The sequence below is a fragment of the Tamandua tetradactyla genome, chromosome 4 (assembly GCF_023851605.1).
Source record: "Tamandua tetradactyla isolate mTamTet1 chromosome 4, mTamTet1.pri, whole genome shotgun sequence".
In the NCBI taxonomy this organism is placed as follows: domain Eukaryota; kingdom Metazoa; phylum Chordata; class Mammalia; order Pilosa; family Myrmecophagidae; genus Tamandua; species Tamandua tetradactyla.
The window spans coordinates 84,930,806-84,958,575 of record NC_135330.1 but is presented as its reverse complement, the minus strand read 5'-3'; the positions used below and the strand labels follow the sequence as shown (position 1 = coordinate 84,958,575).

The window sequence follows — 27,770 nt, the reverse complement described above, 5'->3', positions numbered from 1 at the left end:
ACAGTCCTGAGCCCTTTACTTGGCTCAGTTCGTCTAATGAGCTTTAAAGACAAGTACTTAGTAGGAGCCTGCCTAGTAAATCATGTTCATGGAGTACTAGAAATTAAAAGGGTTCAGAAAGCATTGATAGGGCATGACTGATAGGGAGAGCCTGCGGAAACATCAGGTCTTGACAGTGTAATTTGTTGAACATTAAGTTTGGCTGTTCAAAACTGGGGTCCCTCCCCACATGTGAATAGTAAGTTGTGGTGATTATTCCTGTCTTGCAGAATAATTATGTTGATGACTTTTCAGATGAAGCACTCGAGGAAGAACTGGATTCTCTGGCAAAACATGAATCCAAGGAAGATAAAATTTTCCAGAAGTTTAAAACTCTAATAGCCCTTGAACCAGAACAGGTAAAATGGAACTTGAATTCCTCCTTAGTGTATTCTCTTCAGGTCGTGTTTTATGGCTGTACTGTATGAGAAGTCAGTCTTTGTAAGAAAGCCCTTCTGTTCCTTAGGAGCCCATAAAAGCAGTGTTTCATTATCTTGTCACGAATTCTTTACACAGATAGCCTATAGAAAAAGGTGTGTTTTTGAAACAGGTGTTTCTGCTGTACCAGTCCACCTAATAGTTAAGTTGGAAGGACCCAGGTTTGAATTATGACTCCATTAATTATGTAATGAACTTCTGATGTTATCTCATCTCCAAGATTGTGGTGCTGAAATAAGATGATAGGCATGGAGGAAGTTTTCAGCCCATGCTTGTCTTTTCATCTTTTGTACTTCAATTAACATATTATTCCCCTTCCTCACTATAAACCATGCACATCACTAGAGAAAACAGGTGCCCATAGAGCAATCATGGATCAAATAAGCATCCATGGAGCTCATAGAAGGACACATCCAGGCCGTAAACACTAAGAAGGCTGTTACTGTTAGCAGTGCGTTTATTTTAAACAGAATATAGGAAAACCACTCAGTTGTTATTGCAGTGGAATTTACCTGTATTTGTACTATTTATCTCAGTACTGCTTTACTTTGTATTTTCCCCTTTTACAATTTCTAATTAAGGTTCCTTAATACTTATGGATCAGCACTGGGACATAGAACCTGGTAATGAGGATAGCATAGCATTAGTCTTAGTTCTGAAGGGACTAATCACAGGATGAAGATTCTAACTGTGTTGAATAGTATAAGCATTATCTTCTCGTGGATTAAGTCATTGAAATAAATGTGTGAGTGAAATTGTTTCGAGAAGGTATTCATGATGTGTACTAGCACAGCTAGATCTAATATGGGGGCTATAAAGGATCTTTTCCACTTAGGGTTCTGTCAAGCGTTAAGCATTTTACAGTTTCTCTAAAAGCTAATCAGATAATATTACCATTGAGAACTTTCAGCTAAGGTGTTGATGATTTGAACATGATCCTAATTGATTTCAGATTCTCAGATATGGCAGAGGGATTGCCCCCATCTGGATTTCTGGTGAAAATATCCCTGAAGAAAAGGATATTCCAAATTGCCCTTGTGGTGCCAAGAGAATATTTGAATTCCAGGTATGACCTAAAAAATAAGGGGTATTTTAGTATGTAATCACCCTGATTTGCCTTTTTTTTTCCTTAGAGCAGTTTCATTGAGATGAATCCATATACTGTATAGTACATCTAAAGTGTACAATCAATGTCTTCTGGTTATATTCACAGAATATATGTGGTCATTACCACAATCGATTCTAGAACATTGTTCACCGTGTTATACAATTCTTTGTTTCCTCCTCTGGCTTTCCTTCTAGTGACATACATCACCCTAAACCACAATCACTCCCACACATTATCATGTTAATTACACGCACTGTAATACGCTGCCATCACCTCCGTTCATTTCCAAACATTTACAGTCCACTTTATTACACATTTTGTACAAATTAAACATCAGCTCCCATTCTCTGCCCTCATTCTCTGCCCTCATTCTATTTTCTAGATATTAACACCATGAATTTGCTAGTTATGTATTTAGTTCATATTAGTGATGACTTTTCACGTAAAGTGCTTGAAGAATTGGATTCTCTGGCAAAACATGAATCCAGGGAATTCCTTTTGTGTTGAACTTATTTCCCTCAACATGGTGTCCTCAAGGTTCATCTATGTAGTCATGTTTCATGGCTTCTTTTCTTCGTATTGCTGTATAATATTCCATCATGTGTGTATACCATAATTTGTACATTCATCTGTTGATATACGCTTGGATTCTTTCCATCTTTTGGCAATTGTGAATAGTGCCACTGTGAACATTGGTGTGCAAATGTCTGTTCGCACCTCTGCTTTCAGTTCTTCTGAGTGTGCAGTTAGTAGCGGGATTGCCAGGTCGAATGGCAGTTCTGTACTTAGTTTCCTGATGAACCACCAAACTGTCTTCCACAGCAGCCGCACTAGTCTATATTCCCATCAACAGTGAACACATATTACTATTTCTCCGCATCCTCTCCAGTGCTTTCAAGTTTTTTCATTTATTTTTAAATAGTGGCCATTCTAGTAGGTGTGAAATGATATCTCATTGTAATTGTTTTTTGCACTGTATTTGTTTATTGTAAGAATTAGTATATACTTGAAATTAAAATCTATAATAAATGTATAAATATTCATATATTTTATTATATATGTATATAAACTGATCATATATATGCATATACTTATTTCACTTTTGAAGATAGGATACAGTCATTTTTTTATATCTTTATGCTTAAATTTTGCTCCCTGTACACAATGAATATTTGTTTTTTATTGTTTCTCATCTATTTACCATGCTTCTGGTAAAAGCCTTCAATCTGAGGGGGGTTAGTGAGTATTTATCACGCTCCCATTTTTATTCCAGTCCATGTGGTTGGGTTGTAAGCCATTAGTATCTCTAGGGGTGGAGCAAATTTTTTAGGCTTGAGCTAATCAATAGTTATTACTCCTTGGGTTTCAGTGATTGGTACAGTTAGGCTTGGAACCTAATTGGTCTAATCAGAGTGAATTCCAGAAGTATTTAACAGTTTTCTTTTAACTTAAACCTTGTAGGCTGTGAGCCTAGAGATGCAGCAGTTACATTGTCATTAAAGGATAGAGTGTATATGAGGATGGAGCCATCTCAATGGAAGGCAGAATGAAGGGACGCGGAGAAAGCACTTCTGATGACATTATTGGAGCCCTTAAATCCAGTCACATCTTAAAGCAGCATTACCCCTGAAGTTTTAAGTTACATCAGTGAATAAATACCCTTTTTGCTTAAACTCTGACACTCCCATTTCTATTCAACTAAGACTCTTAATTGATATATCATTTTAAGATTAATTATTAATTTTCTGATGAGAACCTCCTGCACTTAGCATTTTATTTGTGTCCCCACTTCACATTTTTTTTAAAAAAAAGAAATTGATACTCCTAGTACTGTATTTGTCCCATGATTTCTGACATTTCCCCACTTTCCAGTTTCATCCCTATGGACCATATAAATCTGTGCATTTATATGATAAATATGATAGATTAGATTCTATACCCTTCATTACTCTTTCTTGAAGGTTCTGAGAAATAATGTCTACCCCATTTTCAGGAAAGCATGAACATTTTGAAATAATTTCCAAAGAACTTCCTCATAAGAAAAGAAATAAGCCTTCTTATAAGAGTTATATCTTTTTTTGGTCTGTGTTATGCAAAATTGATGAAATCACTGTTTTAACCTCTCATTTGTACTAAAATTAACACCAGAAATTTTCTTTCATATTGAAGCAGCAAAATACTATTTTAAAATCCCCTCGGCTATTCTGTAGGTAGCATTGGTTTATATCATATTGTTGTATCTATATGGAAATCTGTGTTTTAAAATACGATCCTGGTTTGGCATTTCTAATGAAAAATTCCGGGACACTCTTTCTTTTCTCTCTCTCTACTTTAAAAAAGAAAACAAATAGACAATTTAATATAACATGTAAGGACAAAATATGTTCAATTATCAGTCATTTGGAATAGAAGCAACTAGGAAAATTAAAAGCACAAGTTAGCTTATTTAAAATAATGGCTTTGCACTGTTTTTTAAAAAATACTAAAATCTCACTTAAGGTATACCTTAAACTTTCAGGGGTTTTTAGCTCTTCTAGTACCACATTTGTCCCACAACTTCTGACATTCCCACCTTCCAGTTTCATCCTTGTGGACCAACAAATCTCTATTGTATGATAGCACAGAGTCTGTATACTGGATTACAGCTCTGTTTTGAAGGTTGTAAGAGTTGTTTCATTTGTATAATATTCCTTTTTCCTATTGGCTGTTCTGAGTTACTCAATCATTCATCTAGACAATTTTTTACTGTTTTTTTTTTTTTTTGGTGGGCATTGTTCTAGTACTGCAGAAAACAATTGCAATAGAAAAGATAAATTATTTCCACCCACTGATATTACAGGCTACTGGTAAGATAAATACAGAAGCAATAATGACAAAAATGTGAATGCAAAATTAGGGAAATATGAGGACACATTGAATGTCCTATTCCCTGTCTAGAGGGTTAGAGCAGTACTATCCAATAAAAACATATTTCAAGTTACAAATATAGTTTTAAATTTTCTAGTAGCTACAATTTAAAAACAGTAAAGTATAAATGCATAGTAGGATTAAAGATAATATTCAGTGGAACAATTAAAGTGAAATATAATCTTGCCAAGGCAATAAAATTGCATTTAACAGAGAAAAATAATGCTGCTTCAGTTTAAAAAAAATTTTTTTTATTTATGAAACATAACCACATATAAACACCTCACCCTGTCCTCAAGCAACTCCTAAGCTTTTCCTGCCACTATTATGAGATTCTATTTACTAGAATTTTATATAAGTGAAATAATGCAGCATGTACTCATTTTTATTTGGCTTCGTCCACTGAGTATATTTATGCTGAAATGCATCTATATTATTTCATTTACTAACACTTCATTTCTTTTTTGTTTTTGAAAAAGATTCCACTATAGGGACATACCACATTGTGTTTATCCATTTATCAGTTGATGGACATTTGAGTTGTTTCAGTTTCTTAGCTCTTATTAATAATGTAGCTATGAACATTCATGTAGAAGTTTTCATATCACATGGGTATATACTTAGGAGTAGAATGGCTGGATCATATGGTAGATGTATGTTTAAGTTTTCAAGAAACTGCCAAACTCTTTTCCAAAGCGGTTATGCCATTTTGTATACCCTGCCACAGTATGTGTTAGTTGCAGGTGCTATATACCTTGCCAAACTTGGTGTGGGTCAAACCTTTAAAATTTAGTCTTCTTAATAGTTACAGAGCGATATCTATGTAACTTTAATGATGTTGAGCATCTTTTCAGGTGTTTATTTGGCATTGTACATGCTCTTTCCCCCCTTTTAAATTAATTAATTAATTTATTTATTAAACATGACAACATACAAACACAAACATTCTTACCATATGATCATTCCATTCTTGGTATATAATCAATAGCTCACAGTATCATCACATAGTTGTATATTCATCACCATGATCATTTCTTAGAATATTTGCATCAATTCAGAAAAAAAAATAAGAAAAAAGAAAAAAAACTCATACATACCATACCCCTTACCCATCCCTCTCATTGATTGCTAGTATTTCCATGTACCTAATATATTTTAGCCTTTCTTTCCCTTATTTTTTTTCTATACCCCTTACCACTCCCTTTCATTGATCACTAGCATTTCAATCTACTATATTTAATATTTGTTCCCCCTATAATTTATTTATTTTTAATCCATATGTTTTACTCATTTGTCTATAAGGTTGATAAAAGGAAAATCAGACACAAGATTTTCACAATCACACAGTCACATTGCAAAAGCTAAGTCATTATACAATTGTCTTCAAGAAACGTGGCTACTGTAACACAGCTCTACATTTTCAGGCACTTCCCTCAGCCTCTCCAATATACCTTAACTAAAAAGGTCATATCTATATAATGCGTAAGAATAACCTCCAGGATAACCTCTTGACTCTGTTTGAAATCTCTCAGCCATTGACACTTTATTTTGTCTCATTTCTCTCTTCGCCCTTTCGGTCGAGAAGGTTTTCTCAATCCCTTGATGCTGAGTCCCAGCTCATTCTAGGATTTCTCTCCCATGTTGCCAGGAAGGTCCACACCCCTGTATACACAAAGAAATCATACAACTCAACAACAAAAGAACAAACAATCCAATTGTAAATGGGCTAAAGATATGATTAGGTGGTTTTCTGAAGAGTAAATACAAATGGCTCAAAAGCACATGAAGAGACATTTTCATTGGCTATAAGGGAAATGCAGATCAAGACTACAATGAGATACCATCACATATCTATAAGAATGGCTACTATTAAAAAAACACGAAACTACAAATGTTGGAGAGGATGTGGAGAAACTGGGACACTTATGCACTGCTGGTGGAATATATAATGGTACAGCCACTATGGAAGACTGTTTGGCGGGTCTCCAGGAAACCAAATATTGAGTTGCCCTAGGACCCAGCGATAGTACTACTTAGTATATACCCAGAAGAGCATTTAATTTCCTTAATTAGTTTATTCTCGAGATTGTTTTCCCTTTTTTTTAACCTAGGATTTTCTTGCTGGATGACTTAGTTCTCTTTGTTCTTTGACATTCAGTTCAGCTTGTTCTGGACCTCTAGCCTAGGTTTTGTTTAACAGATGAGAATGTTTCAATTCTTGCTTTCCTGTTGCCCTGCCTGTATGGTGCTTTTTTTTTTTTTACCCCTTTAGGAGTGTCTACTTAGATATTATAGACCCCAGTCATATTTTCCCAGACCAAACTGGCCTCCTGTCAGGAGTAAAGAGTCACCTGCATCAGTTTTCCCTGCGGGTGAGACCCAGCAGATTGAAAGCCTTTCCTATGAAGCCTCTGGACTCTTGTGTTTTTCGTATCCTGCCCAGTATGTGGTACTTTTCTGCCTGCTGGTCCCACCAGCATAATGTGATGCAGTACCTTTAATTTCAGCAAACTCTCCCTGCTGGCGGCGTGGTGGAGACAGAGGAGAGGTTGTAGGCTGGCTTTAATGTCTTAAATTTTCCAGACCCAGGGGTCTGAATTCCTTGAGGAAGGGATTCCACCTGAGCTGAGCCCCACTCCTATCCTGGGGAAGCCATAGCCTCCAGGCAAACACTCAAACAAGGTTAATTCTACCCATGCCTTGGGGCAGTTGGAGCCTGAGAAGACCTGCAGCTGTATCTGAACAGCAGTCAAGCCTTAGAAACACAGCCACAAAAAAAGAGAAAAGAGAAAAAAGTCGCTTTCGGAGCAGGACCTCTGTTCTTTGGGTTTGCCAATGAAGAGGTTATGCTGGTACATTGCTCTGTGTATCTCCAGGTCCTGTGTGCCCACTCCTTTCCTTTCAGGTATTTTGTGCTTGTCCAATCCAAGAAACGAAAGGTTTTTTGTTTTATTTCTTTCTTTTCCTCTCAGCCCTGCTCCCTCCTTTTACTCATGGTTCCGCTGAGCTGGGGGTGTATTTTTAGTAGTCAGACTTTGTTATTTAATTCCACAATTGGAGCTTGGTTAAGCTAAGCCCCTTGCTGTTAGTTAAGTCTCTTTCGGTTCCCCTCTGGGAACCAGCCTGTGAGGGAGGGGATGCATGGGCGCCAGCCTCTGCAGTTTGGGGTCTCACGGTTCTGGGTGGGATCAAGGCTGGTCTGGCTGGTCCAGACTGGTGTACACTGTGTGTCCAGTCACTGATGTGGCTCCAGCAGTTGTTTTATACCATTCCTGGTATTTACCAGCTGCTCTGGAGGATGAGCTAAATCCCACACCTCACTATCTTGGCTCCTCAATCACTTCATTCCTTCTTACTGCCAAATATTCCATCATATGTATATACCACATTTTGTTTATCCACTCATCTGTTGATGGACACCTGGGTTGTTTCCTTCTTTTGTCCATTGTGAATAAGGCCATTATGAAGATTAGTGTGCAAATGTCTGTTTGCATCCTTGCCTTCAGAACTTCTGGTATATCCCAAAAAGCAGGATTGCCATGTTGTAAGCTAACTCTATACTTAGCTCCCCAGGAACTGCCAAACTGCCTGCACATCAGCTGCACCATTTTACACTCCCACCAGCAGTGAATGAGTGTTCCTATTTCTCCACATCCTCTCCAACACTTGTAGTTTCCTGTTTGTTTAATAGTGGTCATTCTAACTGCTATTAGTAAGTCTGAAATGGTTTTTTTCATTGTGGTTTTTATTTGCAGTTTCCTAATAGCTAGTGAACTGAGCATTTTATCATGTGCTTTATATCCATCTATATTTCCTCTTTGGAGAAATGTGCATTTAAGTCTTTAGTCCATTTTTAATTGGATTATCTTTTTTTAATTGAATTGTGGGATTTCTTTAGATATACTGCATATCAAACCCTTACAGGGGGTGCACAGATGGTTCAGTGGTAGAATACTTGCCTGTCATGTGGGAGACCTGGGCCCAATTCCTGACTCATGCACTGCCTCCACCCTCCTCAAAAAAGAAATAAACAACAACAAAAATGCTTATATGTAGATTCCAAATGTTTTCTCCCATTGAGTTGGTTGCCTTTTTACCCTTTCAACAAAGTCCTTTGACGCACTTAAATATTTGATTTTAAGGCATTCCCATTTATCTATTTTTGATTTTGTTGCATGTGCTTAGGGTGTAAAGTCTAAGAAACTACCACCTCTCACTAGATCTTGAAGATGTTTCCCTACATTCTCTTCTAGGGGTTTTATGTTACTGGGTCTTACATTTAGGTCTTTCATCTATTTTGAATTAATTTTTATATCAGGTGTGAGATAGGGTTCCTTGTTCTTTCTTTTGCATATGGATATCCAGTTCTCCACAACCGTTTTTTGAAGGGACTGTTCTGTTCTAGTTGAACTTGGGTGCCTTATCAAAGCTCAGTTAACCATAGATCTGAGGGTTTATTTCTGAACTCTCAAATCAATTCCATTAATCAGTGTCTCACTTTATGCCAGGCACCACGCTCTTTGGCCACTGTGGCTTAAACTATGCTTTAAAGTCAGGAAGCTTGAGCCCTCCCACTTCATTCTTCTTTTTTCAAGGTGTTTTTGGCTATTCAAGGTCTCTTCCCCTTCAAAATAAATTTGATAATTAGCTTTTCCAATTCTGCAGAATAAGCTGTTGGAATTTTCATTGGTATTGCATTGAATCTGTAGATCAATTTGGGTAGAATTGACATCTTAATGATATTTAGCCTTCTACTCCATGAACATGGAATGTCTTCCCAGTTATTTAGGCCTTTGATTTTTTTAGCAATGTTTCATAGTTTTCTGTGTACAAATTCTTTACATCCTTGGTTAGGTTTATTCCTAGATATTTGGTTCTTTTTAGATACTATTGTAAGTGGAATTTTTTTCTTGATTGCCTCCTCAATTATCTCATTACTAGTGTGCAGAAATACCACAGATTTTTGCGTGTTGATCATCTATCCTGCCACTTTGCTGAGCTTGCTTATTAGCTCAGATAGCTTTGTTGTTGTTTTCTGGATTTTCTAAATATAGGATCATGTCATTTGTAAATAGTGACAGTTTAACTTCTTCCTTTTCATTTTGCAAGTCTTTTATTTCTTTTTCTTACCTAATTAAGTAGAACTTACAGCACAATGTTGAATAACAGTGGTGACAGCGGACATCCTTGTTCTCTTTCTGATCTTAGGGGAAGCTTTAAGTCTCTCACTATTGTATATAATGTTAGCTGTGGCTTTTTTATATATGCCCTTTGTTTTTGTTGAGGATGGTTCCTTCAATTCCTATCATTTGAAGTATTTTTATTATGAAAAGCGCTGAATCTTATCATTTGCCTTTTAGGCATCAAGTGAGATAATCATGTGGTTTCTCTCATTTCATTTGTTAATTGGCTTTATTACATTCATTGGTTTTCTTGAGTTGAACCACCCTTGCATAGGTGACATAAAACCCACTTGGTCATAGTGTATAATTCTTTTAATATGCTGTTTGATTAGTTTTTTTGGTGTGATGGGGATTGTTATCTTTATTTTAGAAGAGAAGAACTGATATTCAGGAAAAGTTAAATGGCTTGCGCTAAGTCATCTAGCTATGGAAATGAACATGCATTGTCTTAATTTTTTTCCAGTAAAAATACTGTGAAATATTCAAACATACAAGGAGAATAATTTTGCTATATATTTGTAGTATAGTAATTATATATATATAATTGTGTGGTACATATACTTTAACTTTATATGTTTACTATATAAATAATTTTACTTGTATTCTCACCACAGAACTTTAATAAGATTAACAATTGGTTATATTTGCTTCAGTTGCTCTTTTTAAAATCATAACCCCTTAAACAACTAAAAAAACAAAGCCTTGCATGATCCTAATTAACTCTTCTTTCACAGAAAAAGCACCATGAATTTCATGAGAATCATACCCAAGATCTTTATACTTTTACTATATATGAATATATCCATAAAGAACACATAATATTATTTTGCTTGTTTGAAAATTAGTTAATTTTGCAAATTTATGTAAATGAGATCACATCAAATGTATCATTCATCAGCTTGCTTTGTTCATTCAGTATTACATTTTTGAGATATAACCACGTTGAGACATGTAACTTTAGTTTATGCATTTAATATATTTTATAAAATTCCATTTCTTAACGATTCCATATTTACATATACATTGTCTTTTTTTTAACTGTTTTTATTGTATAGAATAACATATATACAAAGCAAAGAAATAAAAAAGCAATAGTTTTCAAAGCACTCCAAAAAGTGGTTGTAGGATAGATCCCAGAGTTTGTCATATGATCCTCTCATATTTTCCCTTCTAGCTGCTCCAGAATATAGGAGGCTAGCAGGCTTACATACTTTTTTTATCATCCCAATCAACTTTTTTTTCCCTCTTTTTTTTTTGTGAACAATAACATATATACAAAAAAGCTATAAATTTCCAAGCACAACACCACAATTAGTTGTAAAAGATATTTCAGACATTGACATGGGTTACAGTTTCCTAATTTTAGGTTTTTACTTCTAGCTGCTCGAAAATACTGGAGACTAAAAGAGATATCAATTTAATGATTCAGCATTCACATTCATTATGTATATATGTATGTATATATGTCATGTACTTCAGAATGTCATTTTGTCTTACTGCTGCATAATATTCCATTGTATGTATATACCACATTTTGTTGATCCACTCGTCTGTTGATGGGCATTTGGTTTGTTTCCATCTTTTGGTGCCTGTGAATAATGCTGCTGTGAACATTGGTGTGCAAATGTTTGTTTGTGTCGTTGCTTTCAGTTCTTCTGGGTATATACCAAGTAGTACTATTGTTGGGTCCTAGGGCAACTCAATATTTGGTTTCCTAAACACCCGCCAAACAGTCTTCCATAGTGGCTGCACCATTATACATTCCACCAGCAGTGCATAAGTGTCCCAGTTTCTCCACATCCTCTCCAACATTTGTAGTTTCCTGTTTTTTTAATAGTAGCCATTCTTATAGATATGTGATGGTATCTCATTGTAGTCTTGATCTGCATTTCCCTTATAGCCAATGAAAATGTCTCTTCATGTGCTTTTGAGCCATCTTTTACTCTTCAGAAAACCACCTAATCATATCTTTAGCCCATTTTACAGTTGGATTGTTTGTTCTTTTGTTGTTGAGTTGTATGATTTCTTTGTGTATACAGGATATCAAACCTTTGTCTAATATGTGATTTCCAAATATTTTCTCCCATTGAGTTGGCTGCCTCTTCACTGTTTTGACGAGGTCTTTGAAGATTCAGAAGATTGAATTTTTTGGAGTTCCTGTTTATCTTTTTTTTTCTTTTGTTGCTTGTGCTTTAGGTGTATAAAGTTTAGAGAGCTACCTCTTTTAGTAGGTCTTGAAGGTGTTTCCCTTCCTTTTCTTCTGGAAGCTTTAATGGTGCTAGTACTTGTATTTCAGTGTTTGATCCACTTTGAGTTAATTTTTGTGTAGGGTATGGGAGAGGGGTCCTCTTGGCTATTGATAATCCAGTTCTTCCATGCCCAGTTGTTGAAAAGGCTATTTTGTCCCAGTTCAGAGGATTTGGGGGCCTTGTCAAAAACAGTTGACCATAGATTTGGAGGTCTATTTCTGTACTCTCGATTCAATTCCATTGGTCAGTGCTTGTGTCCTTGTGCCAGTACCATGCTTTTTGACCACTGTGGCTTTTTAACAGGTTTTAAAGTCAGGGAGCGTTAATCCTTCTACTTTGTTCTTCTTTTTTAGGATGCGGGATCTCTTTCCCTTCCAGATGAATTTGGTAGTTAGCTTTTGCAAATCTTCAAAGTAGGTTGTTGGAATTTTGATTGATGCTGTGTTGAATCTGTAGATCAATTTGGGGAGAATTGACATCTTAACTATATTTAGCCTTCCTGTCCATGAGCAGGGACTGTCTTTCCACATATGTAGATCTTCTTTGATTTCTTTTAGCAATGTTATGTAGTTTTCTGTGTACAAGTCCTTTACGTCCCTAGTTAAGTTGATTCCTAAGTATTTGATTCTTTTAGTTGCTATTTTGAATGCAATTTTTTCCTTAACTGACTCCTTAGCTAGCTCATTGCTTGGGTATAGAAATGTTACTGATTTTTGCACATTAATTTTATATCCTGTCACCTTGCTGAATTTGTTTATTAGCTCAAGTAACTTTGCTGTAGATTTCTCAGGATCTTCCAAGTACAGTATCATATCATCTACAAATAAAGAGATTTTTACTTCTTTTTCAATTTGGATGCTTTTTCTTTCTTTGTCTTGCCTGATTGCTCTAGCTAGAACTTCTAGCACAGTGTTGAATAATAGTGGTGACAGTGGGCATCCTTGTCTCATTCCTGATCTTAGGGGGAAGGCTTTCAGTTGCTCTCCATTGAGTACAATGCTGGCTATTGGTTTTTCATGTAGTCCCTTTATCATATTGAGGTAGTTACCTTTGATTCCTATCTTTTGGAGCATTTTTAACAGAAAAGGATGCTGAATTTTGTCAAATGCTTTTTCAGCATCAATCGAGATGATCGCGTGATTTTTCCCTTTTGTTTTGTTAATGTGCTGTATTACATTAATTGATTTTCTTGTGTTGAACCATCCTTGTATTCCTGGTATAAACCCTACTTGGTCATGGTATGTAATTCTTTTAATGTGCTGTTTGATTTGGTTTGCTAGTATTTTATTGAGAATTTTTGCATCTACATTCATTAGGGAGATTGGCCTGTAGTTTTCCTTTCTTATAGCATCTTTGCCTGGTTTTGTTATTAAAATGATATTAACTTCATAAAATGAGTTAGGTGGAGTTCCTTTTTCCTCAGTTTTTTTAAAAAGTTTGAGCAGGATTGGTGTTAGTTCTTCCTGGAATGTTGATAAAATTTGCCTGTGAAGTCATCTGGTCCTGGGCTTTTCTTTGTAGGAAGATTTTTGATTACTGATTGAATCTCTTTACTTGTGATTGGTTTGTTGAGATCTTTGTTTTCTTCCTGACTCAGTGTAGCTTTTTTGTGTGTCTCCGGGAATTTGTCCATTTCATCTAAGTTGTCCAGTTTGTTGGCAGATAGTTGTTCATAGTATCCTCGTATGATTTCTTTTACTTCTTCAGGGTCTGTGGTAACGCACCCCTGCTCATTTTTTATTTTGCTTATTTGCATCCTCTCTCTTTTTCTGTCAGTCTTGCTAGTGGCTCATCAATTTTATTTTCTCAAAGAACCAACTTATGGTTTTATTGATTCTTTCTGTTGTTCTTTTGTTCTCCCATTCATTTATCTCTGCTTTGATCTTTGCTATTTCTCTTCTGTTTGCTTTGTGGTTAGTTTGCTGTTCTTTCTCAAGTTCCTCCAGTTGGCTGCTAAGTCCTTGATTTTTGCTCTTTTTTTTTGCATGGGCAGGTACTGGGAATCAAACCCGGGTCTCTCTGGCATGGCAGGCGAGAACTCTGCCTGCTGAGCCATCGTGGCCCTCCCTCTTTCTTGTTTTTTAATATAGGCATTTAAGGCAATAAATTTCCCTCTCAGCACCACCTTTGCCACATCCCATAAGTTCTGATAATCTGTATTCTCATTTTCATTCATCTCCAGGTAGATGCTGATTTCTCTAGCAATTTCTTCTTTGACCCACTGGTTGTTTAACAGTGTGTTATTTAATCTCCATGAATTTGTGATTATTCTCATTCTTTGGTGGTTATTGAGATCCAGCTTCATCACATTGTGATCAGAGAAAGTGCTTTGAATAATTTCAGTATTTTAAAATTTATAAAGACCTGTTTTGTGCCCCAGCATATGATCTATCCTGGAGAATGTTCCATGAGCACTCGAGAAGAATGTATAACCTTGTGCTTTGGGGTGCAATGCCCTATTTATGTCTGTTAGGTGTAACTCATTTATCATGTTATTTAGCTTCTCTATTTCCTTGTTGATCTTCTCTCTGGTTGTTCTATCTATGGAGGAGAGTGGTGTATTGAAATCTCCTACTAGTATCGCTTCCTTCAGTTTTGCCAGTGTCTGTCTCATGTACTTTGGAGTTCCATCATTGGGGGCATAAACATTTATGATTGTTATATATCCTTGGTGAATTGACCCTTTAATTAGTATATAGTGTCCTTCTTTGTCTCTTATGATGTCTTGACATTTAAAGTCAATTTTGTCTGATATTAGTATAGCTACTCCTGTTTTCTTTTGGTTCCAGCTTGCATGGAAAATCTTTTTCCATCCTTTCACTTTCAATCTGCTTATATCCTTGTGTCTAAGATGAGTCCCTTATAAGCAGCATATAGCTGGATTGTGTTTCTTAATCCATTCTGCCCATCTATATCTTTTAATTGGTAAGTTTAGACTGTTAACATTCAAAGTTATTGCTGAAAAGGCATTTCTTGATTCCACCATCTTATCTTTTTTATTTTATTTATCAATCTACATATTCTTTTCCCTCTTTCTCTTTGTATTCTGTAAATTACCCTTATGGTACTCTTCAATTCTGTGTCCTCCTCCAGACCTCCCTCTCCTGTTTTTTTTTTTTTTTTTTTTTTCAGCCTGCAGAACTCCTTTTAGTATTTCTTGTAGGGTCAGTCTCTTGTTGACAAATTCTTTTAGGATTTCTTTGTGAAAACTTTAATCTCTCCTTCAATTTTGTAGAACAATTTGGCTGGGTACAGAATTCTTTTGGTTGGAAGTCCTTCACTTTCAGGATCTTGAATATATCATACCAACTGCCTTCTTGCCTCCAGAGTACTAGTTGAGTAGTTTGAATTTGTATGTATTAGGTTGTTTTTCTCTTGCCACTTTCAGGATTTTCTGCTTCTCTTCAGTATTTGACACACTGATTAATATGTGCCTTGGGGAAGGTGTATTGGATTTATTCTGTTTGGAGTTTGTTGGGCTTCTTTGATTTGTATATTTATGTCCTTTATGAGGGTTGGGAAGTTCCCCCCCCATTATATCCTCAACTACTCTTCCTAGCAATTTACTCCTCTCTTGCTCTTCTGGGACTCCAGTGATTCTTATATTTGTTACACTGTTTTCCCAATCATTTCCCTGATTTCCCATTTAATTTTTTCCATCTTTTTTGCCATTTGCTGTTTTGAGTCTTTGAAGCCAATTATCCTATCCTCTGTATCACTTATTTTTTCTTCTTTCTCTTCAAATCTGCTGTTGTGTGCCTCTAGTATGTTTTTTATTTGGTCAACAGAATCTTTAATCTCTGTGATTTTTACTATTTTTCTATTTATTCTTTCAAAATCCTCTTTGTGCTCTTCTTCTGTCTTCTTGATCTCCTTTATGTCTTTTGCTACCCCACTTATTTTATTAAGTAGAGTTTTAGGAACCTCTTTGATTAGTTGTTCCAATGTCTGTGTCTCCTCTTGTGTTTTAGTTTGGTCATTAGGCAGGGCTATATCTGTCTGCATTGTGATATGCTTAGTTATCTTCTGCTATCTTCGTGGCTTGTAAATATTTTGATTGATTTACTTTGGGAGTTGATTTCTTTCAGTAGTCTAAGGTCTTGTGTTGGTGGGATGGTTGTACAGCAGGGGGCCATGACCTGGGGTGGAGCACTCAGTACAGTGATTTGTTTCAGGGCAGGTATGGGCGCAGGTTGGGGATGTTACACTGGTGCTTATGAACATGGGTGCTCAGCATCCAGGGAGGATGTAGTGTGTGGGTGCACCGGTCTGGGGTTGCGTAACCCTGGTGTGTGCTGGTCTAAGGCACGGGGCCCTTTGTGCACATGTATGGCTGTGGCAGCAGGTCAGTGTTATGCCTTTGTGGATTGGTGGCAGATGTGACCTGGCTGCACAGGTTGGCACTTTCTTGGAGCTGGGAAATGAGGCTAAGGGCTGTGCACATGTGTGGTCTAGGACTACTGTAAAGTGCAGTTCCCAGAGCTGAGTGACGTGATTAGGGCCTGTGTGCATGCATGAGCTTGGGAGTGCTGTAAATGGATGCGCTATGCACAGGGAGGGTTGGGGTGATGCTGTGCGAGGTTGGTGCCTGCGGCCTTTATGCACTCGTAACAGCCTGCAGGGAACAGGAAGGGGGAGGTAGTTCTCGGGATCGGTGCAGGAGAGGTGGGGGTGCCTGGAACACGGGGAATGGGAACAGGTGATGGGGATCAGGTGCTTGGGGTGTGGGGTGAATCGCAGGTCATGGGGCTGCACTGATGAGGGTAGCGTGCCCAAGGAATGTGGCCTGGCTTAATTCCTAGTCCCGGGCTCCTGTCCATGCACTCCCGTGGGCGCCGCACCTCTGCGTCTCTGCGCCAGGCTCCAGCTCTCTGCCTCTCAGTCCCTCAGCCTCTGCAACCAGGGCTGCTGCATGTGGTGCACAAGGCTCTCCCAGGTCAGCTGCAGTCCCGAATTGCTGCCTCAGTCACCCTCCTGTCCCTTCTCTAACTTTTCCATGGAGCAGGGCTAATCTCAAGCTACTCTAGTCGGCCATCTTCCTGGAAATGCTGTTCAATTCTATTTCCAAGTATTTTGTTGAAGATGCTCTGTCATCTCCTAGCCCACTGATCTTTTCTTCTGCCTCTTCAAATCTGTTGTGTGCCTCTAGTGTATTTTTTAAATTTTTTATTTTTTGGCATGGGCAGGCTCCAGGAATCGAACCCAGGTCTCTGGCATGGCAGGTGGGAATTCTGCCCCTGAGCTACTGTTGCATGCCCTCTAATGTATTTTTTATTTCATCTGTTGTACCTTTCATTTTCATAATTCTGTGTTTTTTCCCAATGCTTTCAAGTTCTTCTTTATGCTCACCCAGAATATCCTCTACCTCTTTACTCATCTCCTTGAATTAGTTTAGGATATTTTTTTGAACATCTTTGATTAGTTCCAGATTTTCTGTTCCCTCTGACTTTATTTGCTTCTTGGACTGGGCCATATTTTCTTGTTTCTAACATGGCTTGTTATTTTTGCTGATGTCTGAGCATCAAATCATCTTGGTGAGTTTACTCTGAAGGTCAGAATGTATCTCTTGACAAAGCTTTTGTTGTTGAGTGGGTTTTGTTAATGCTTTTCTTTGTTACTTGTTTTGCATTACCCAACCAGAGCAGGTCAGGAACCCACGAAGGAGGCACATGTGGAGGCACATACAAGTTACACAGGGCCCCAAGCCAAGGGTCAGGTAAAAATACCCAAAAAGCCTTGAATGCTGCTCACAAGGGTATACTTTCATGGCCTGCCCAGCATATGCCCTCTTTGCTGAAAGCCTTTTAGTTATTTTCCTAGAGGTGCTCCTTTTTCCCGTTAGCAGATGGTGCTCTTTGGTAACCTGTTCCCTTCAGGCCTTAGAGGCAGGTCATTCTCAGCTGTTGGCTCCACGCATTGCCATAGCCATGCCAGGTTGGGAGTTGAAACCACCAGTACTCACAGTCCAAATCTACCAGCCCAAAGCTGGGACAGTGCTAGACTATGTTCTGCCCTATTCTTGGGACAGTAGATGGCTGCTGCCCAGTCAGTCTGTTTCTGCCCATCCTTCAGGGATCAGCAACCCCAAAGCTTTCTGCTCAGAGACTGGGGGGCAGGTGCCAGAAGTTGGGACGGGGGGAGAGGGGTTACCTAGAGTTTTCACCACAGTGTGTCTGTCTCTTCCTCCCTGGGTGTAACACAGCACTCCTTCTAAGTTCCAGAACTCTAGAACCTTTGCTCCAGGCTGTTTCTGTCTGTTCCCTAGTTTTTTTTTTCTGGGAGGGAAGTAAACCCAGCTTCTCCCTAATCAGGTATCTTGGAACATCTGATTTATCTTTTTAAACATTTAAAAACTTTACCAAAGCAGTGTAAGCACATTATTAAATCAGATAGCATAGAAAGTGCTTGAACAATGTAGTTTCCTGCCCCACACCTCAGGGCTTGTTTCCCTGGAGAGAATTTTCTTTGGCTGATTTTTGTGGTGGTTATTTCTGTGTCTAAACAACATGCTTATTTTGACATTTGTCATTTTACCAGTTTTTAGACATTATCTATTGGTTCCTGGTATAGCAAGGGTTTAAATTTGGTGGCTTATAGTCTCTGTACTGTACCATGCTCCATTCTCCCGCCTGCTGCTGTGATTTTGTCACTATTTTTGGTGCCTCTGTTATTACTTTTTAAATTTCAAATAATATGCTTATACCTTCTTTTCCGGTTCCATTGGTTTTATAAAGTCTTTAATTCTCTACTTTTGTGAGATAAGTGTTTTAGACCCTTACCTTGGTTGCTGGATCTGTTAGAATGGTTGTTAAAATTAAAAGCATTCAAGTAAATGTTTTTGCCTGAGAGAATTTGCTAGCTTCAAAATCTCTTTGGGTTGGGTACAAATGCCCATGAATTTTTATTTCAATCATGTTATAAAATAGGTATTTTTTTGCTTCTTTGGGCTAAAAAGAAAAAATTAGGTGTCATGAGAACTGTACCACAGCTTTGCTTGGTGGTTACTGTCAACGTTTGTATAAAGCAATTTCATATTCAGGTCACAGCACTCCCTTTTCTTTCAGATGATCAGACTACTTGCCTTCTAAGCTCCCTTTCTGGTCTATACAACTACAAATTCCCTTCATGTATTCATTACTACTAGTGTTTCTTCAGTCACAGTAATTCAGGTTTTAAATGGTATAAGATATAAAGTTGCCCAAATCGAAGACTTTTTTTGTGTCCTAGTAGTAATAAAAATAATTAGGTTTGGTCTGTTAATATATGTCAGTAAAACTGCTTTAAAAACACAAAAAATAAAAACAAGCAAAACTAAAAAGTACCTAGGTTCCAATCCAGGCTCAGTCGATCAGCTGGGCTTTTTATACGTGGACACTTTTCATATGGAAAAGAGATGCATGTAGAGGGCCACATGAAATAGGGAGTTGGAGTAGAATAGAAAGTAGAAAGAGGTTTTGAAGAGTCACAGAGTATTGTTTGATATGAAAAATGTCAATTATGTAATGTCTAATCCTGCCCTATGGTATGGAAATCCAAATACCAAGGTGTTCACAGTGGCCCTGGTAGGAAAGGTCTCCTTGCCCAGGAGCTGAGTTCTCACTTTGTCCTCCTCTCCTCAGGTTATGCCTCAGCTGCTCAACTACCTAAAGGCCGACAGACTGGGCAGGAGCGTTGACTGGGGTGTCCTGGCTGTCTTCACCTGTGCTGAGAGCTGTAGCTTGGGCACTGGCTATACAGAGGAATTTGTATGGAAGCAAGATGTGACAGACACAGCTTAAAGCCTTACGAACATTAATAAGCCTTATGCCTTCTATTTCCTAGGACTATCATAAGGAAATAATTATACTATAGTTAGTGATACCGAGATGTTGCTTGGGGCATTGTTTACAATGTCTAAAAATTAGTGAAACAGAAATGCCTAATGACAGGGAATTCAATAAATTTTGGTACATCCATACAAGAGAACGATGCAATTCTGTATTGACACCAAATAAGATATCATCTATATTGACACCAAGTTACCATTATAGATGATATTTACTGTATGGTCATGTTAGTATAAAAATGTTTACATATGTATATATGCACAGAAATAAATCTGGAAAGATAATATACTAGGTGCTAAGTGGTTATCTATAAATGATCTTTTTTCTCATATGTACATTTCTTTCTATAATAAAAGTGGATTATGTATGCAATTAAGCCATCACTGTAAGAGCATTTTTTTCACCTAAAATGTGTAAAGTTGCAGAAAAAGGCATTTGAGGTAGACCGCCAACAATTACCTGACAGCCAGGTTGATGTTTACAGGCTCCACAGTGTGCTTATTGGAAGCCCAACACATCTTTCTGAAAAACACTGAACTCAACTAGTCTGGTAAGTGAAATTAATGTGATAGTTCAATAATGGGTGGATCTATGGAGCACTGATTCTGAGGCAGTAGGATCAGGAAAAGCACACTAGACCTGTCCGATGGCGTTCTTCACAGCTGACCACTTTCCCTGCCCCCAGGTGAGAAGCTGAAAGGCATGAGAGGTCTTCCTCCTTTCCCATTGCAGCATTTACACACAAGCCCATCTTCTTGACAAGTAGTATGGGGAGGAAACCACTGAGGAGGGTGCGTAACCATGCCAAGGGTGGAGCTTTGTGCGTCTGTGAACAGGAACACCAGGATTTCAATGCTGGTTAGCCCCATGGACCATGTGGCCTATAGGTTGTTGCCAGCAGCAGCCCAAGGGCAGGCCTGGTTGTCACTCCTTGTCAGCATTCAGGGGTCAGTGAGGCTTTTTCTGATATATCAGAATTACCTGCCAGTTTTCAAGCACTGATCAACAGTAGTATTTTTTAAGACTTGCCCTAGTGTTGAAGACAGTGGTTTCTAAAAGTCCTTGATGAGAACACCAGCCCCTGTTACAATTATTTTGTAATAAGTTCCCAGTTGTCTTCAGTGATGCTTATTCAACACTAAGGCAGATTAAAAACAAACAAAAAAACACTGCTATTGATCAGTGTTTGAAAGCTGACAAGTGATTCTGATAACTTTCTCATGCTTATCTCCTTAACTTACATGGTTCACATTTCCCCCATCCCTGCTAATTCTGAAACTGAATTCCACCATAAATCGTCACAACTTTTTGGAGGTAACATTACTTGATTAATGCCATTCACTACTTTGCTATTTCACTACACTTGTATAATAAAGTCCTGCCTGCTTAGACCATATCATGTGTATATGTTACCTGTGTATGTGTAAAATATGGTTACACATGGCACCATAAAGGAAACTGCAGGATGGAGTATTCCCATGAGATTTTTTACTAGGCTACTTTTAAACATTTTTCTAGGAGGGAGAGAATGATGTCCCAGTTTTGAAGCTGGGGTGGGTTAAATCTGCAAGAATCACCTGTTAGTTATGGTGACATAACCTATGGCTACTTAAAGATCCACTAAAAGATGCCATCATGAACTAGTAGAAGTTCAGTGGCTTATGGAAATCAGGACTAGTGGTGCCTTCATATCTCAAATAATAGGTGATTCCTTATTGTCAGGATATGTTATAGTGAGTCTCCCAAATCTGTCTTACTAAGGACTTTTTAAGGAAATTCATTAGGGTCTGTCTATGATAACATACTACTTGGGGATACCACCAGATATGGCTGTTTTACAGGTCACCTCTGGGGATGGTAGCAAAAACTCGGGTCATCTCCATTTGGAACAGGTGGTATCAGAGATTGGACCAAATCACCAGAAAGAAAAAACCAGGATGCCAACTTGACAACTGCATTAGAAAACAGCAATCAAAAGTAAATTAAGATAAAAAATTCAAATAACAAATAGTCAACAACTCAGCTGCCTCTAGAATGTCAAATACCTTTGAAAATACTATAGGATCAGCAAGTCTCTTTTGCTCAAGTAACCAAGCTTCTGCAAATGATTTCAGTTACTTCTGTCTCTGAAAGCCCACTAATCCCTGCCCCGTCCCCCACCACAATTTCCCTAAACCCACAGTTTAAGATCAGCCAACCATTCAGCTTCAAATTGCAGGCCAGAAGAGGTCTTCCCTGCTACAGTAAGCAATAAATTCAGCTTTGCCTTTTTATTTCAGATACTGAGCGTGGGCTCATCAATCATTTTGATAATTTAGAGATCAGTGTTTTGGGCAGTCACACTGATGGTGGTAGTATTAGTTTAGTTATTCTGAGACTGTTCCATTTATAATGTAGGATGAAGAATACGAGTCATTATGGAATATTCTAATTCATCATTCCATGTGTCCTTAAAAAAATCAGGATTCTCAGTATATAAGGAAGTATATATATTAAGTAGTACAGAAGAGGCTAAATAAAAACCCTGTAGTCCTATCTGAATTTTGAATTTGGAAATAGCAGTATGAATGCATGAGATATTCTATTTTTAAAACTTATAAAGGGGGTGGGCAATGGTGGTACAGTGTCAGAGTTCTTGCCTGCTATGGTAGAGACTTGGGTTTGATTCCTGGTGCCTGCCCATGCAAAAACAAAACAAACCAGCAAACAAACAAAAAACAAAAGTGAAGGTAAAACTTATAAAGGGAGAGAACTAAGCATTCAACTTCATATATGAAGCACACCACTTTGTACAAGTATTCTAACTAATAAATGAAAACTAGAATTTCATCATTTTGCAACTACTGATGAGTTAATGGATCTAGGCATTGTGCAACAATGGCTGCTAATAAGAGACAACCAGACATTTGATTCTTAATGAAAGAACACACCATTTACCATCTTTCCAAAGGGACAGCACCTGTGTCTGATCAAGCCTCTGGATTCAGCTGCAATTTCTAAGAAACACAGAACAGAGGAACACGTTGAATTGCATTGAGTTTGGAATTAGCAGAATGCCGAGAAAGTCTAACAAGCAAGACGGCCTGTAGATTGTAAGGAATGGAAAGAAATAGAAGGGGAACTTCAAGATTAAAAGAGATGAAAATTTTTCAGTGGAGGACTAACCAATGGTAGCATTTGGGGTGTACATTTGGGTGATAAAACAGAAAAGTAATTAATGTAAAAAGCCAGGGTAATGGTTACTTTTGGGGTAAGTGGGTATTGTGGTTGGGCTGGAGCTTCTGGGGTGGCTAGCAATGTAGTAATTCTTGACCTGCGTGATGGGTTGCAAGGGTGTTTGCCTTTGAGTAACACTTTATACTATACATCTGTTTTGTTAGATAATGCATGTGCATTATTTCACAATTAAACATTTTTTCAGTCACTGAAGTAGCTAAAAGAAACAATGGAAAAGAAAAGAAAAAACTATTATTTACAGATGACTCATGCTTAGAACTTTCAAGGCAATCAACTAAAGAACTAGTAGGACTAATAAGAGTTCAGTAGAGTTACTGGGAATAAGATTAATATATCAATAACAATTCTTTTTAAATGTTCTGAAGAACTTCATTAATAAAACAATAGGAATGATAACTACTTAGGAATTAACTTTCATGAAATGTAAAAGTCCTAGAAGAAAAAATTATAAACCTTTACTCTGGAGGACACAAGAGTAGGCCTACATAGACTGAAACTTCTTCCTTGGATAGAAAGATACAATATTAGGTTGATGTCTTTCTAAATTAATTTATACATTATCGGCATCCCTAAAGATCATAAGAATGCAAGAAAATGTCATTCTCATCCACAGCTGGTCCTCTTTGGATTATGTGTGGTATTCATCTATTAAAAACTTAAAATACCTACTCTTTGATGCAGCAATTCCTTTTCTAGGAATGTGTACTACAGAAATACCTGTACTTACAAAAAAGAACACACCACTTATATCTTTCCAAAGGTATTAAACCTGTGATCAGGCCTCTGAATCCAGCTGCAAATTTGTAAGGAAAACAAAAGCACAGGCACAAGGATGTTTCCCTGCATCCCTGTTTATAACAGTGAAAACTTGGAGATAATGCACCTGCCCACAAGGGAATGGTGAAAAGAGTGGGTGTCACTCATGTACGAGACATCATCATGAGATCCCATGTTATGGAAATACCTTTGTAACAGATTGACTCAACAAAGGAAGCTATAAAATTGAATATGTGCTTTAGCTCCTGAACTGCACCCCACCCCCAACCCCCCCACCCCCCACCCCACCCCGCAAAAAAAAGGGATCAAAGACACCTACCTCCACAGGATAGAAATTGCATGTAACAAGGCTTGGAAGAAACCCAGTAATCTGAGTTACCCTGGGGAAATAGGCAGAAGGGAGAGGAAGGAAAGGACCTTTCCTTCTTGATCATATACATATTAGCCGCTTGAGATTTTAACAAGAATGCATTATTACAATAAAAAACAAAACAAAACTCCCAAACTGAAAATGTGCTCCTGATATTCCATGGGGGCTGGGGGAGAACACTCACCAAAAAAGTGATATAAGAGAATTAAGTCTTATGAATAGTACATGTACTTTTACATCTTTTAGAGCCCATTTTTATACTTACTAGCTATGTAACCTTGGGCAATTTACTTAGCTGCGACCCAAGTTTCCTTTCCTATAAAATAGAAATAAATCCTAATTTGCTGGATGCTGTGAAAACTACAGGCAATGATATAATGTACCTGGGAAACAGGTAATATATGGAAGTTAAAAAATGTTTTGTAAGCAACCACGTAGTTTATGCTTTTTTCATTAGAACAATGAACTGTTAATTAAAACAAATAAACATCAAAGTGGTTTCAGACATTATATCTAAAATACAACTTTTAAAAACAGAATGATCACATGACTCTTACAAGTTATTATTTATAACAACAATCTTAACACTTTTATAAACAGCATTTATTGTACAGAGTACTCTGAAGAAAGAAAAATATGTACAGCCATTGTTTTCGTTAATACAGCTCTTCTGTCCTGCAATACTGGAAAGGCGGAATGTGACTGGCACAAAAATAAACCCTAGGAGTTACAAATTCAAAAAACAACATTTTTAAAAAAGATTTTTTACTTTAATGGTAGAAATATAAAAACTGTGGTTTATGGGGAAAAAACTAAACAAAATAAAAAGTTCAATCAATTATAGAGGTGCCATTAACACTTAAAAGTTTTGTCTCTTAAACCAACTTGTCAATAGCAGTAAATGTTTTAAATTTAAATATAAATAAATGGGCAGTGCTGCCCAAACAGCAGCACAGCATGAGCAACTCCCAGTAATGCTGAGGTGTTCTCTGTATAGAAATAATACCTTTTTCATGGTCTCCCTAACTGGGAAATGCTCCAGAAAAGCATCACCTGGTACTGCAATTTACAACTGAAGTCCATCTTCTCAAGAACTGCTGAAACATTCACAACAACACCATTTAAAAGTACCAAAACTGATTTGGTTAAAAAAACAAGTGGGTTGGGGAGGCAGAAGTATGCAAAAGCCATTACGTTGTCTTTCGGAATCCTTTCAGAATAGGGTAGATGTTTTCAAATGCTTCATAAATTTCTGCTCTAACTTTAGCACCTACGAAGACAAGGTGGAGTAGAAATGAGAGGTTGAAATACCATTTCTTAGCACATTGAGAAGGCAAAATAATTCTTTAAAACAAACTGCCCCTTCCAACATGAAAAAATTAGAATTTCGGCATAGTCCAAATACCTCTAAAGAGTGGGAGAAAAATCAAAGGTGATGGTGGAGATATACAGAGGTCGGGTTTAACAATTATGATTGTTGAATCATTATACTGATATTTCTTTTAACCTCCAGTACCTTAGAGCAGCTACAAATAAAAACCAAAAATTATGGAACCGTAACCCATACCAAACTGAAATCTGTTCTACAACTAACTGTTGTGATGTACTTTAAAATTTATTGCTTATATATATGTATATGTTATTTAATGAGAAGGAGGAGTATAACAGAGAAGATAGGATTTAACAAAATGAGTATGACTGTTGAATCATTATATTGATATTTCTGTTGGTCTCCAGTGCTCTGGAGCAGTAAAAATGAAAAATCGTGGAACTATAACACATATATATTAACCTTTAAAAGCTGTTCTATAACTACTTATTAAAATGTACAAGGAAATTTATTGATTTTTTTGTATATATGTTACATCTCACAATAAAAAAAAAGTTAAAACAAAACTGCAAGCACAATTCCCTGCATTATACTCTTTATGACAGATGCAAGCATTTAAAACATCAGTGGTGGGAATCTTTGTAACAACCCCATTTTTTATTTTGAAACATTCACTTAAAACAATTTTTTTTTTAATTACAAAAGTAATGCATTAGTTGACACCAGTCTGCCACTTTGCAGTTCCTCCCACAGAATAGTCAGCATCCTGGTCTGATGTGTGTCCCCTCACTCCTCTTCTGGTAGTCTGTGAACCTGGCTATTGAAATGAGCTGGGCAGGGCAGCAGTAAGATTGGCTTAATTTTATTTTCCCAACTGTTGCCTTCAATTGAACTCCCGAATATTTCTTTCTCATCTCATAATGAATGATACTGCTGGTGAATCCTAAAGCCTCAGGACACTAATCCAGCTTAAAATGCCATCTCTTGTTCAATACAGTGCTCACCATTTCCCCCTTTGTCCACTCCTTTTTGTGCATATGTTCCTCTTCAGATTAAGTTGACAGGAAAAGAAAAAAGGCAAAAGCCTTTTTTTTTTTTTACAAGTCATTAGCCAATTGTCCCAACACACTGAAAATCCCTTTTCAATAAACATTAAGCACTGAGAAAAATGGTAGCCCTGAAACTCAAACCATCAGACACTACTTCCTATTACAACTTACCTGTTAATACAACTTTTCCAGAAACAAAAATAAGTAAAACAATTCTGGGCTTGATCATTCTGTAGATTAAACCAGGAAATAACTCTGGCTCATAACTAGAAGGAAAATGGCAAAAATATTTTAGAAATTAAAAGCTGCCCATGCTTTCAGATAAAATGAAGAACAGTTTCAGTTAAAAACACTGTTTGGTCATAGGTAGAAACCACTAATTTAAGCAAACAAACCAATCAATAAGTAAAGTCCAGTTCTTTATCAAGTAGCATCAAAGGAGAGAGTGAGAACTGAAGAACAAGAACTGAGGTCTCTTTATAACTGATTCTCGATGACCACCCATCTCCTAGTAAATGCCTGGCTGTCCTATCTTCACTTCATCCTATTTCTACTGAATCTAAATTTTCTGACTTGAGAACAAACCTTTGTATGTACATTTGGTAATCGCTAATTCTTAGTAAGCTGATTCATAAGAACCCAATAATCACTTATTTCTAAGATTAGACTGTAAGAGCATATCTTTTAATCATTCCCAATTCATCTCCTTAAACTGAAATATTCTCTGTAAATATTCTCTGTTAACTTTGGTCAGATTAACTTAACCAAAGTAATGTGCTAGATACTGACTTGAGAATGAATCTATTCCTGATTACATTGTCTGATTGAATGCCCTATTGGTCTGTATTATTTCTAATCCTAGTAATCTCATTTTTGTTCAGAGAGAATGAAAACACTTAGGATGGTCTGTGTGTGTGTGTGTGTGTGTGTGTGTATCAAGCAGAAAATTTGGGAAAGGCTTCTCTGAGGATACCCAAGAAGGCATGGGTGGACATCTGAAACATGAATGAGAGATTCCCAGGTCAAAAGCCAAATAAAATGATCGTAGGTATGAAAAATGGCCTGTGTAAAGGTTCTGGTGCAGGAGAAAGCATGACGAAATCTAGGCGCTGGGAAAGGTGGTGGTGTGGCAGAGGACAGAGAACAAGAGAACATGGTGAGAGAAGTTTGGGGAGGTAGGCAGGCAATGACCTGCCTTTTAAATCTTTACCAATAAGTAGCAGGAAAAATAAATGGAGGGAATATTCATATCACTCA

At 37.3% G+C, this 27,770-nt stretch overlaps 2 protein-coding genes across 10 annotated transcripts in view; one reads left to right on the top strand and one right to left on the bottom strand.

The window, feature by feature from the left end:
* Window positions 1-20,126, top strand: part of PDCD2 (programmed cell death 2) — a 73,190-nt gene extending 53,064 nt beyond the window's left edge. The window contains exons 7-9 of one of the 3 annotated variants that reach the window (XM_077157966.1): window positions 295-398; window positions 1,430-1,543; window positions 19,544-20,126. In XM_077157966.1, the coding sequence (XP_077014081.1) occupies window positions 295-398; window positions 1,430-1,543; window positions 19,544-19,702 (377 nt within the window). In that variant the 3' untranslated portion in view covers window positions 19,703-20,126. Of the gene's footprint in view, window positions 1-269; window positions 399-1,429; window positions 1,544-3,046; window positions 10,663-19,543 lie in introns of those variants that run through there. The other 2 variants (XM_077157967.1, XM_077157968.1) reach the window with 2 other exon arrangements.
* Window positions 20,127-24,715: 4,589 nt separating this feature from the next.
* TBP (TATA-box binding protein) overlaps window positions 24,716-27,770 on the bottom strand; it is a 47,312-nt gene continuing 44,257 nt past the window's right edge. For 6 of the 7 annotated variants that reach the window (XM_077157959.1, XM_077157961.1, XM_077157962.1 and 3 more), the window contains 2 exons: window positions 26,685-26,779; window positions 24,716-25,404 (listed from right to left, as the gene is read on the bottom strand). In XM_077157959.1, coding sequence (XP_077014074.1) covers window positions 25,325-25,404; window positions 26,685-26,779 — 175 coding nt within the window. In that variant the 3' untranslated portion in view covers window positions 24,716-25,324. The remainder of the gene's footprint in view (window positions 25,405-26,684; window positions 26,780-27,770) is intronic. The other variant, XR_013174405.1, reaches the window with a different exon arrangement.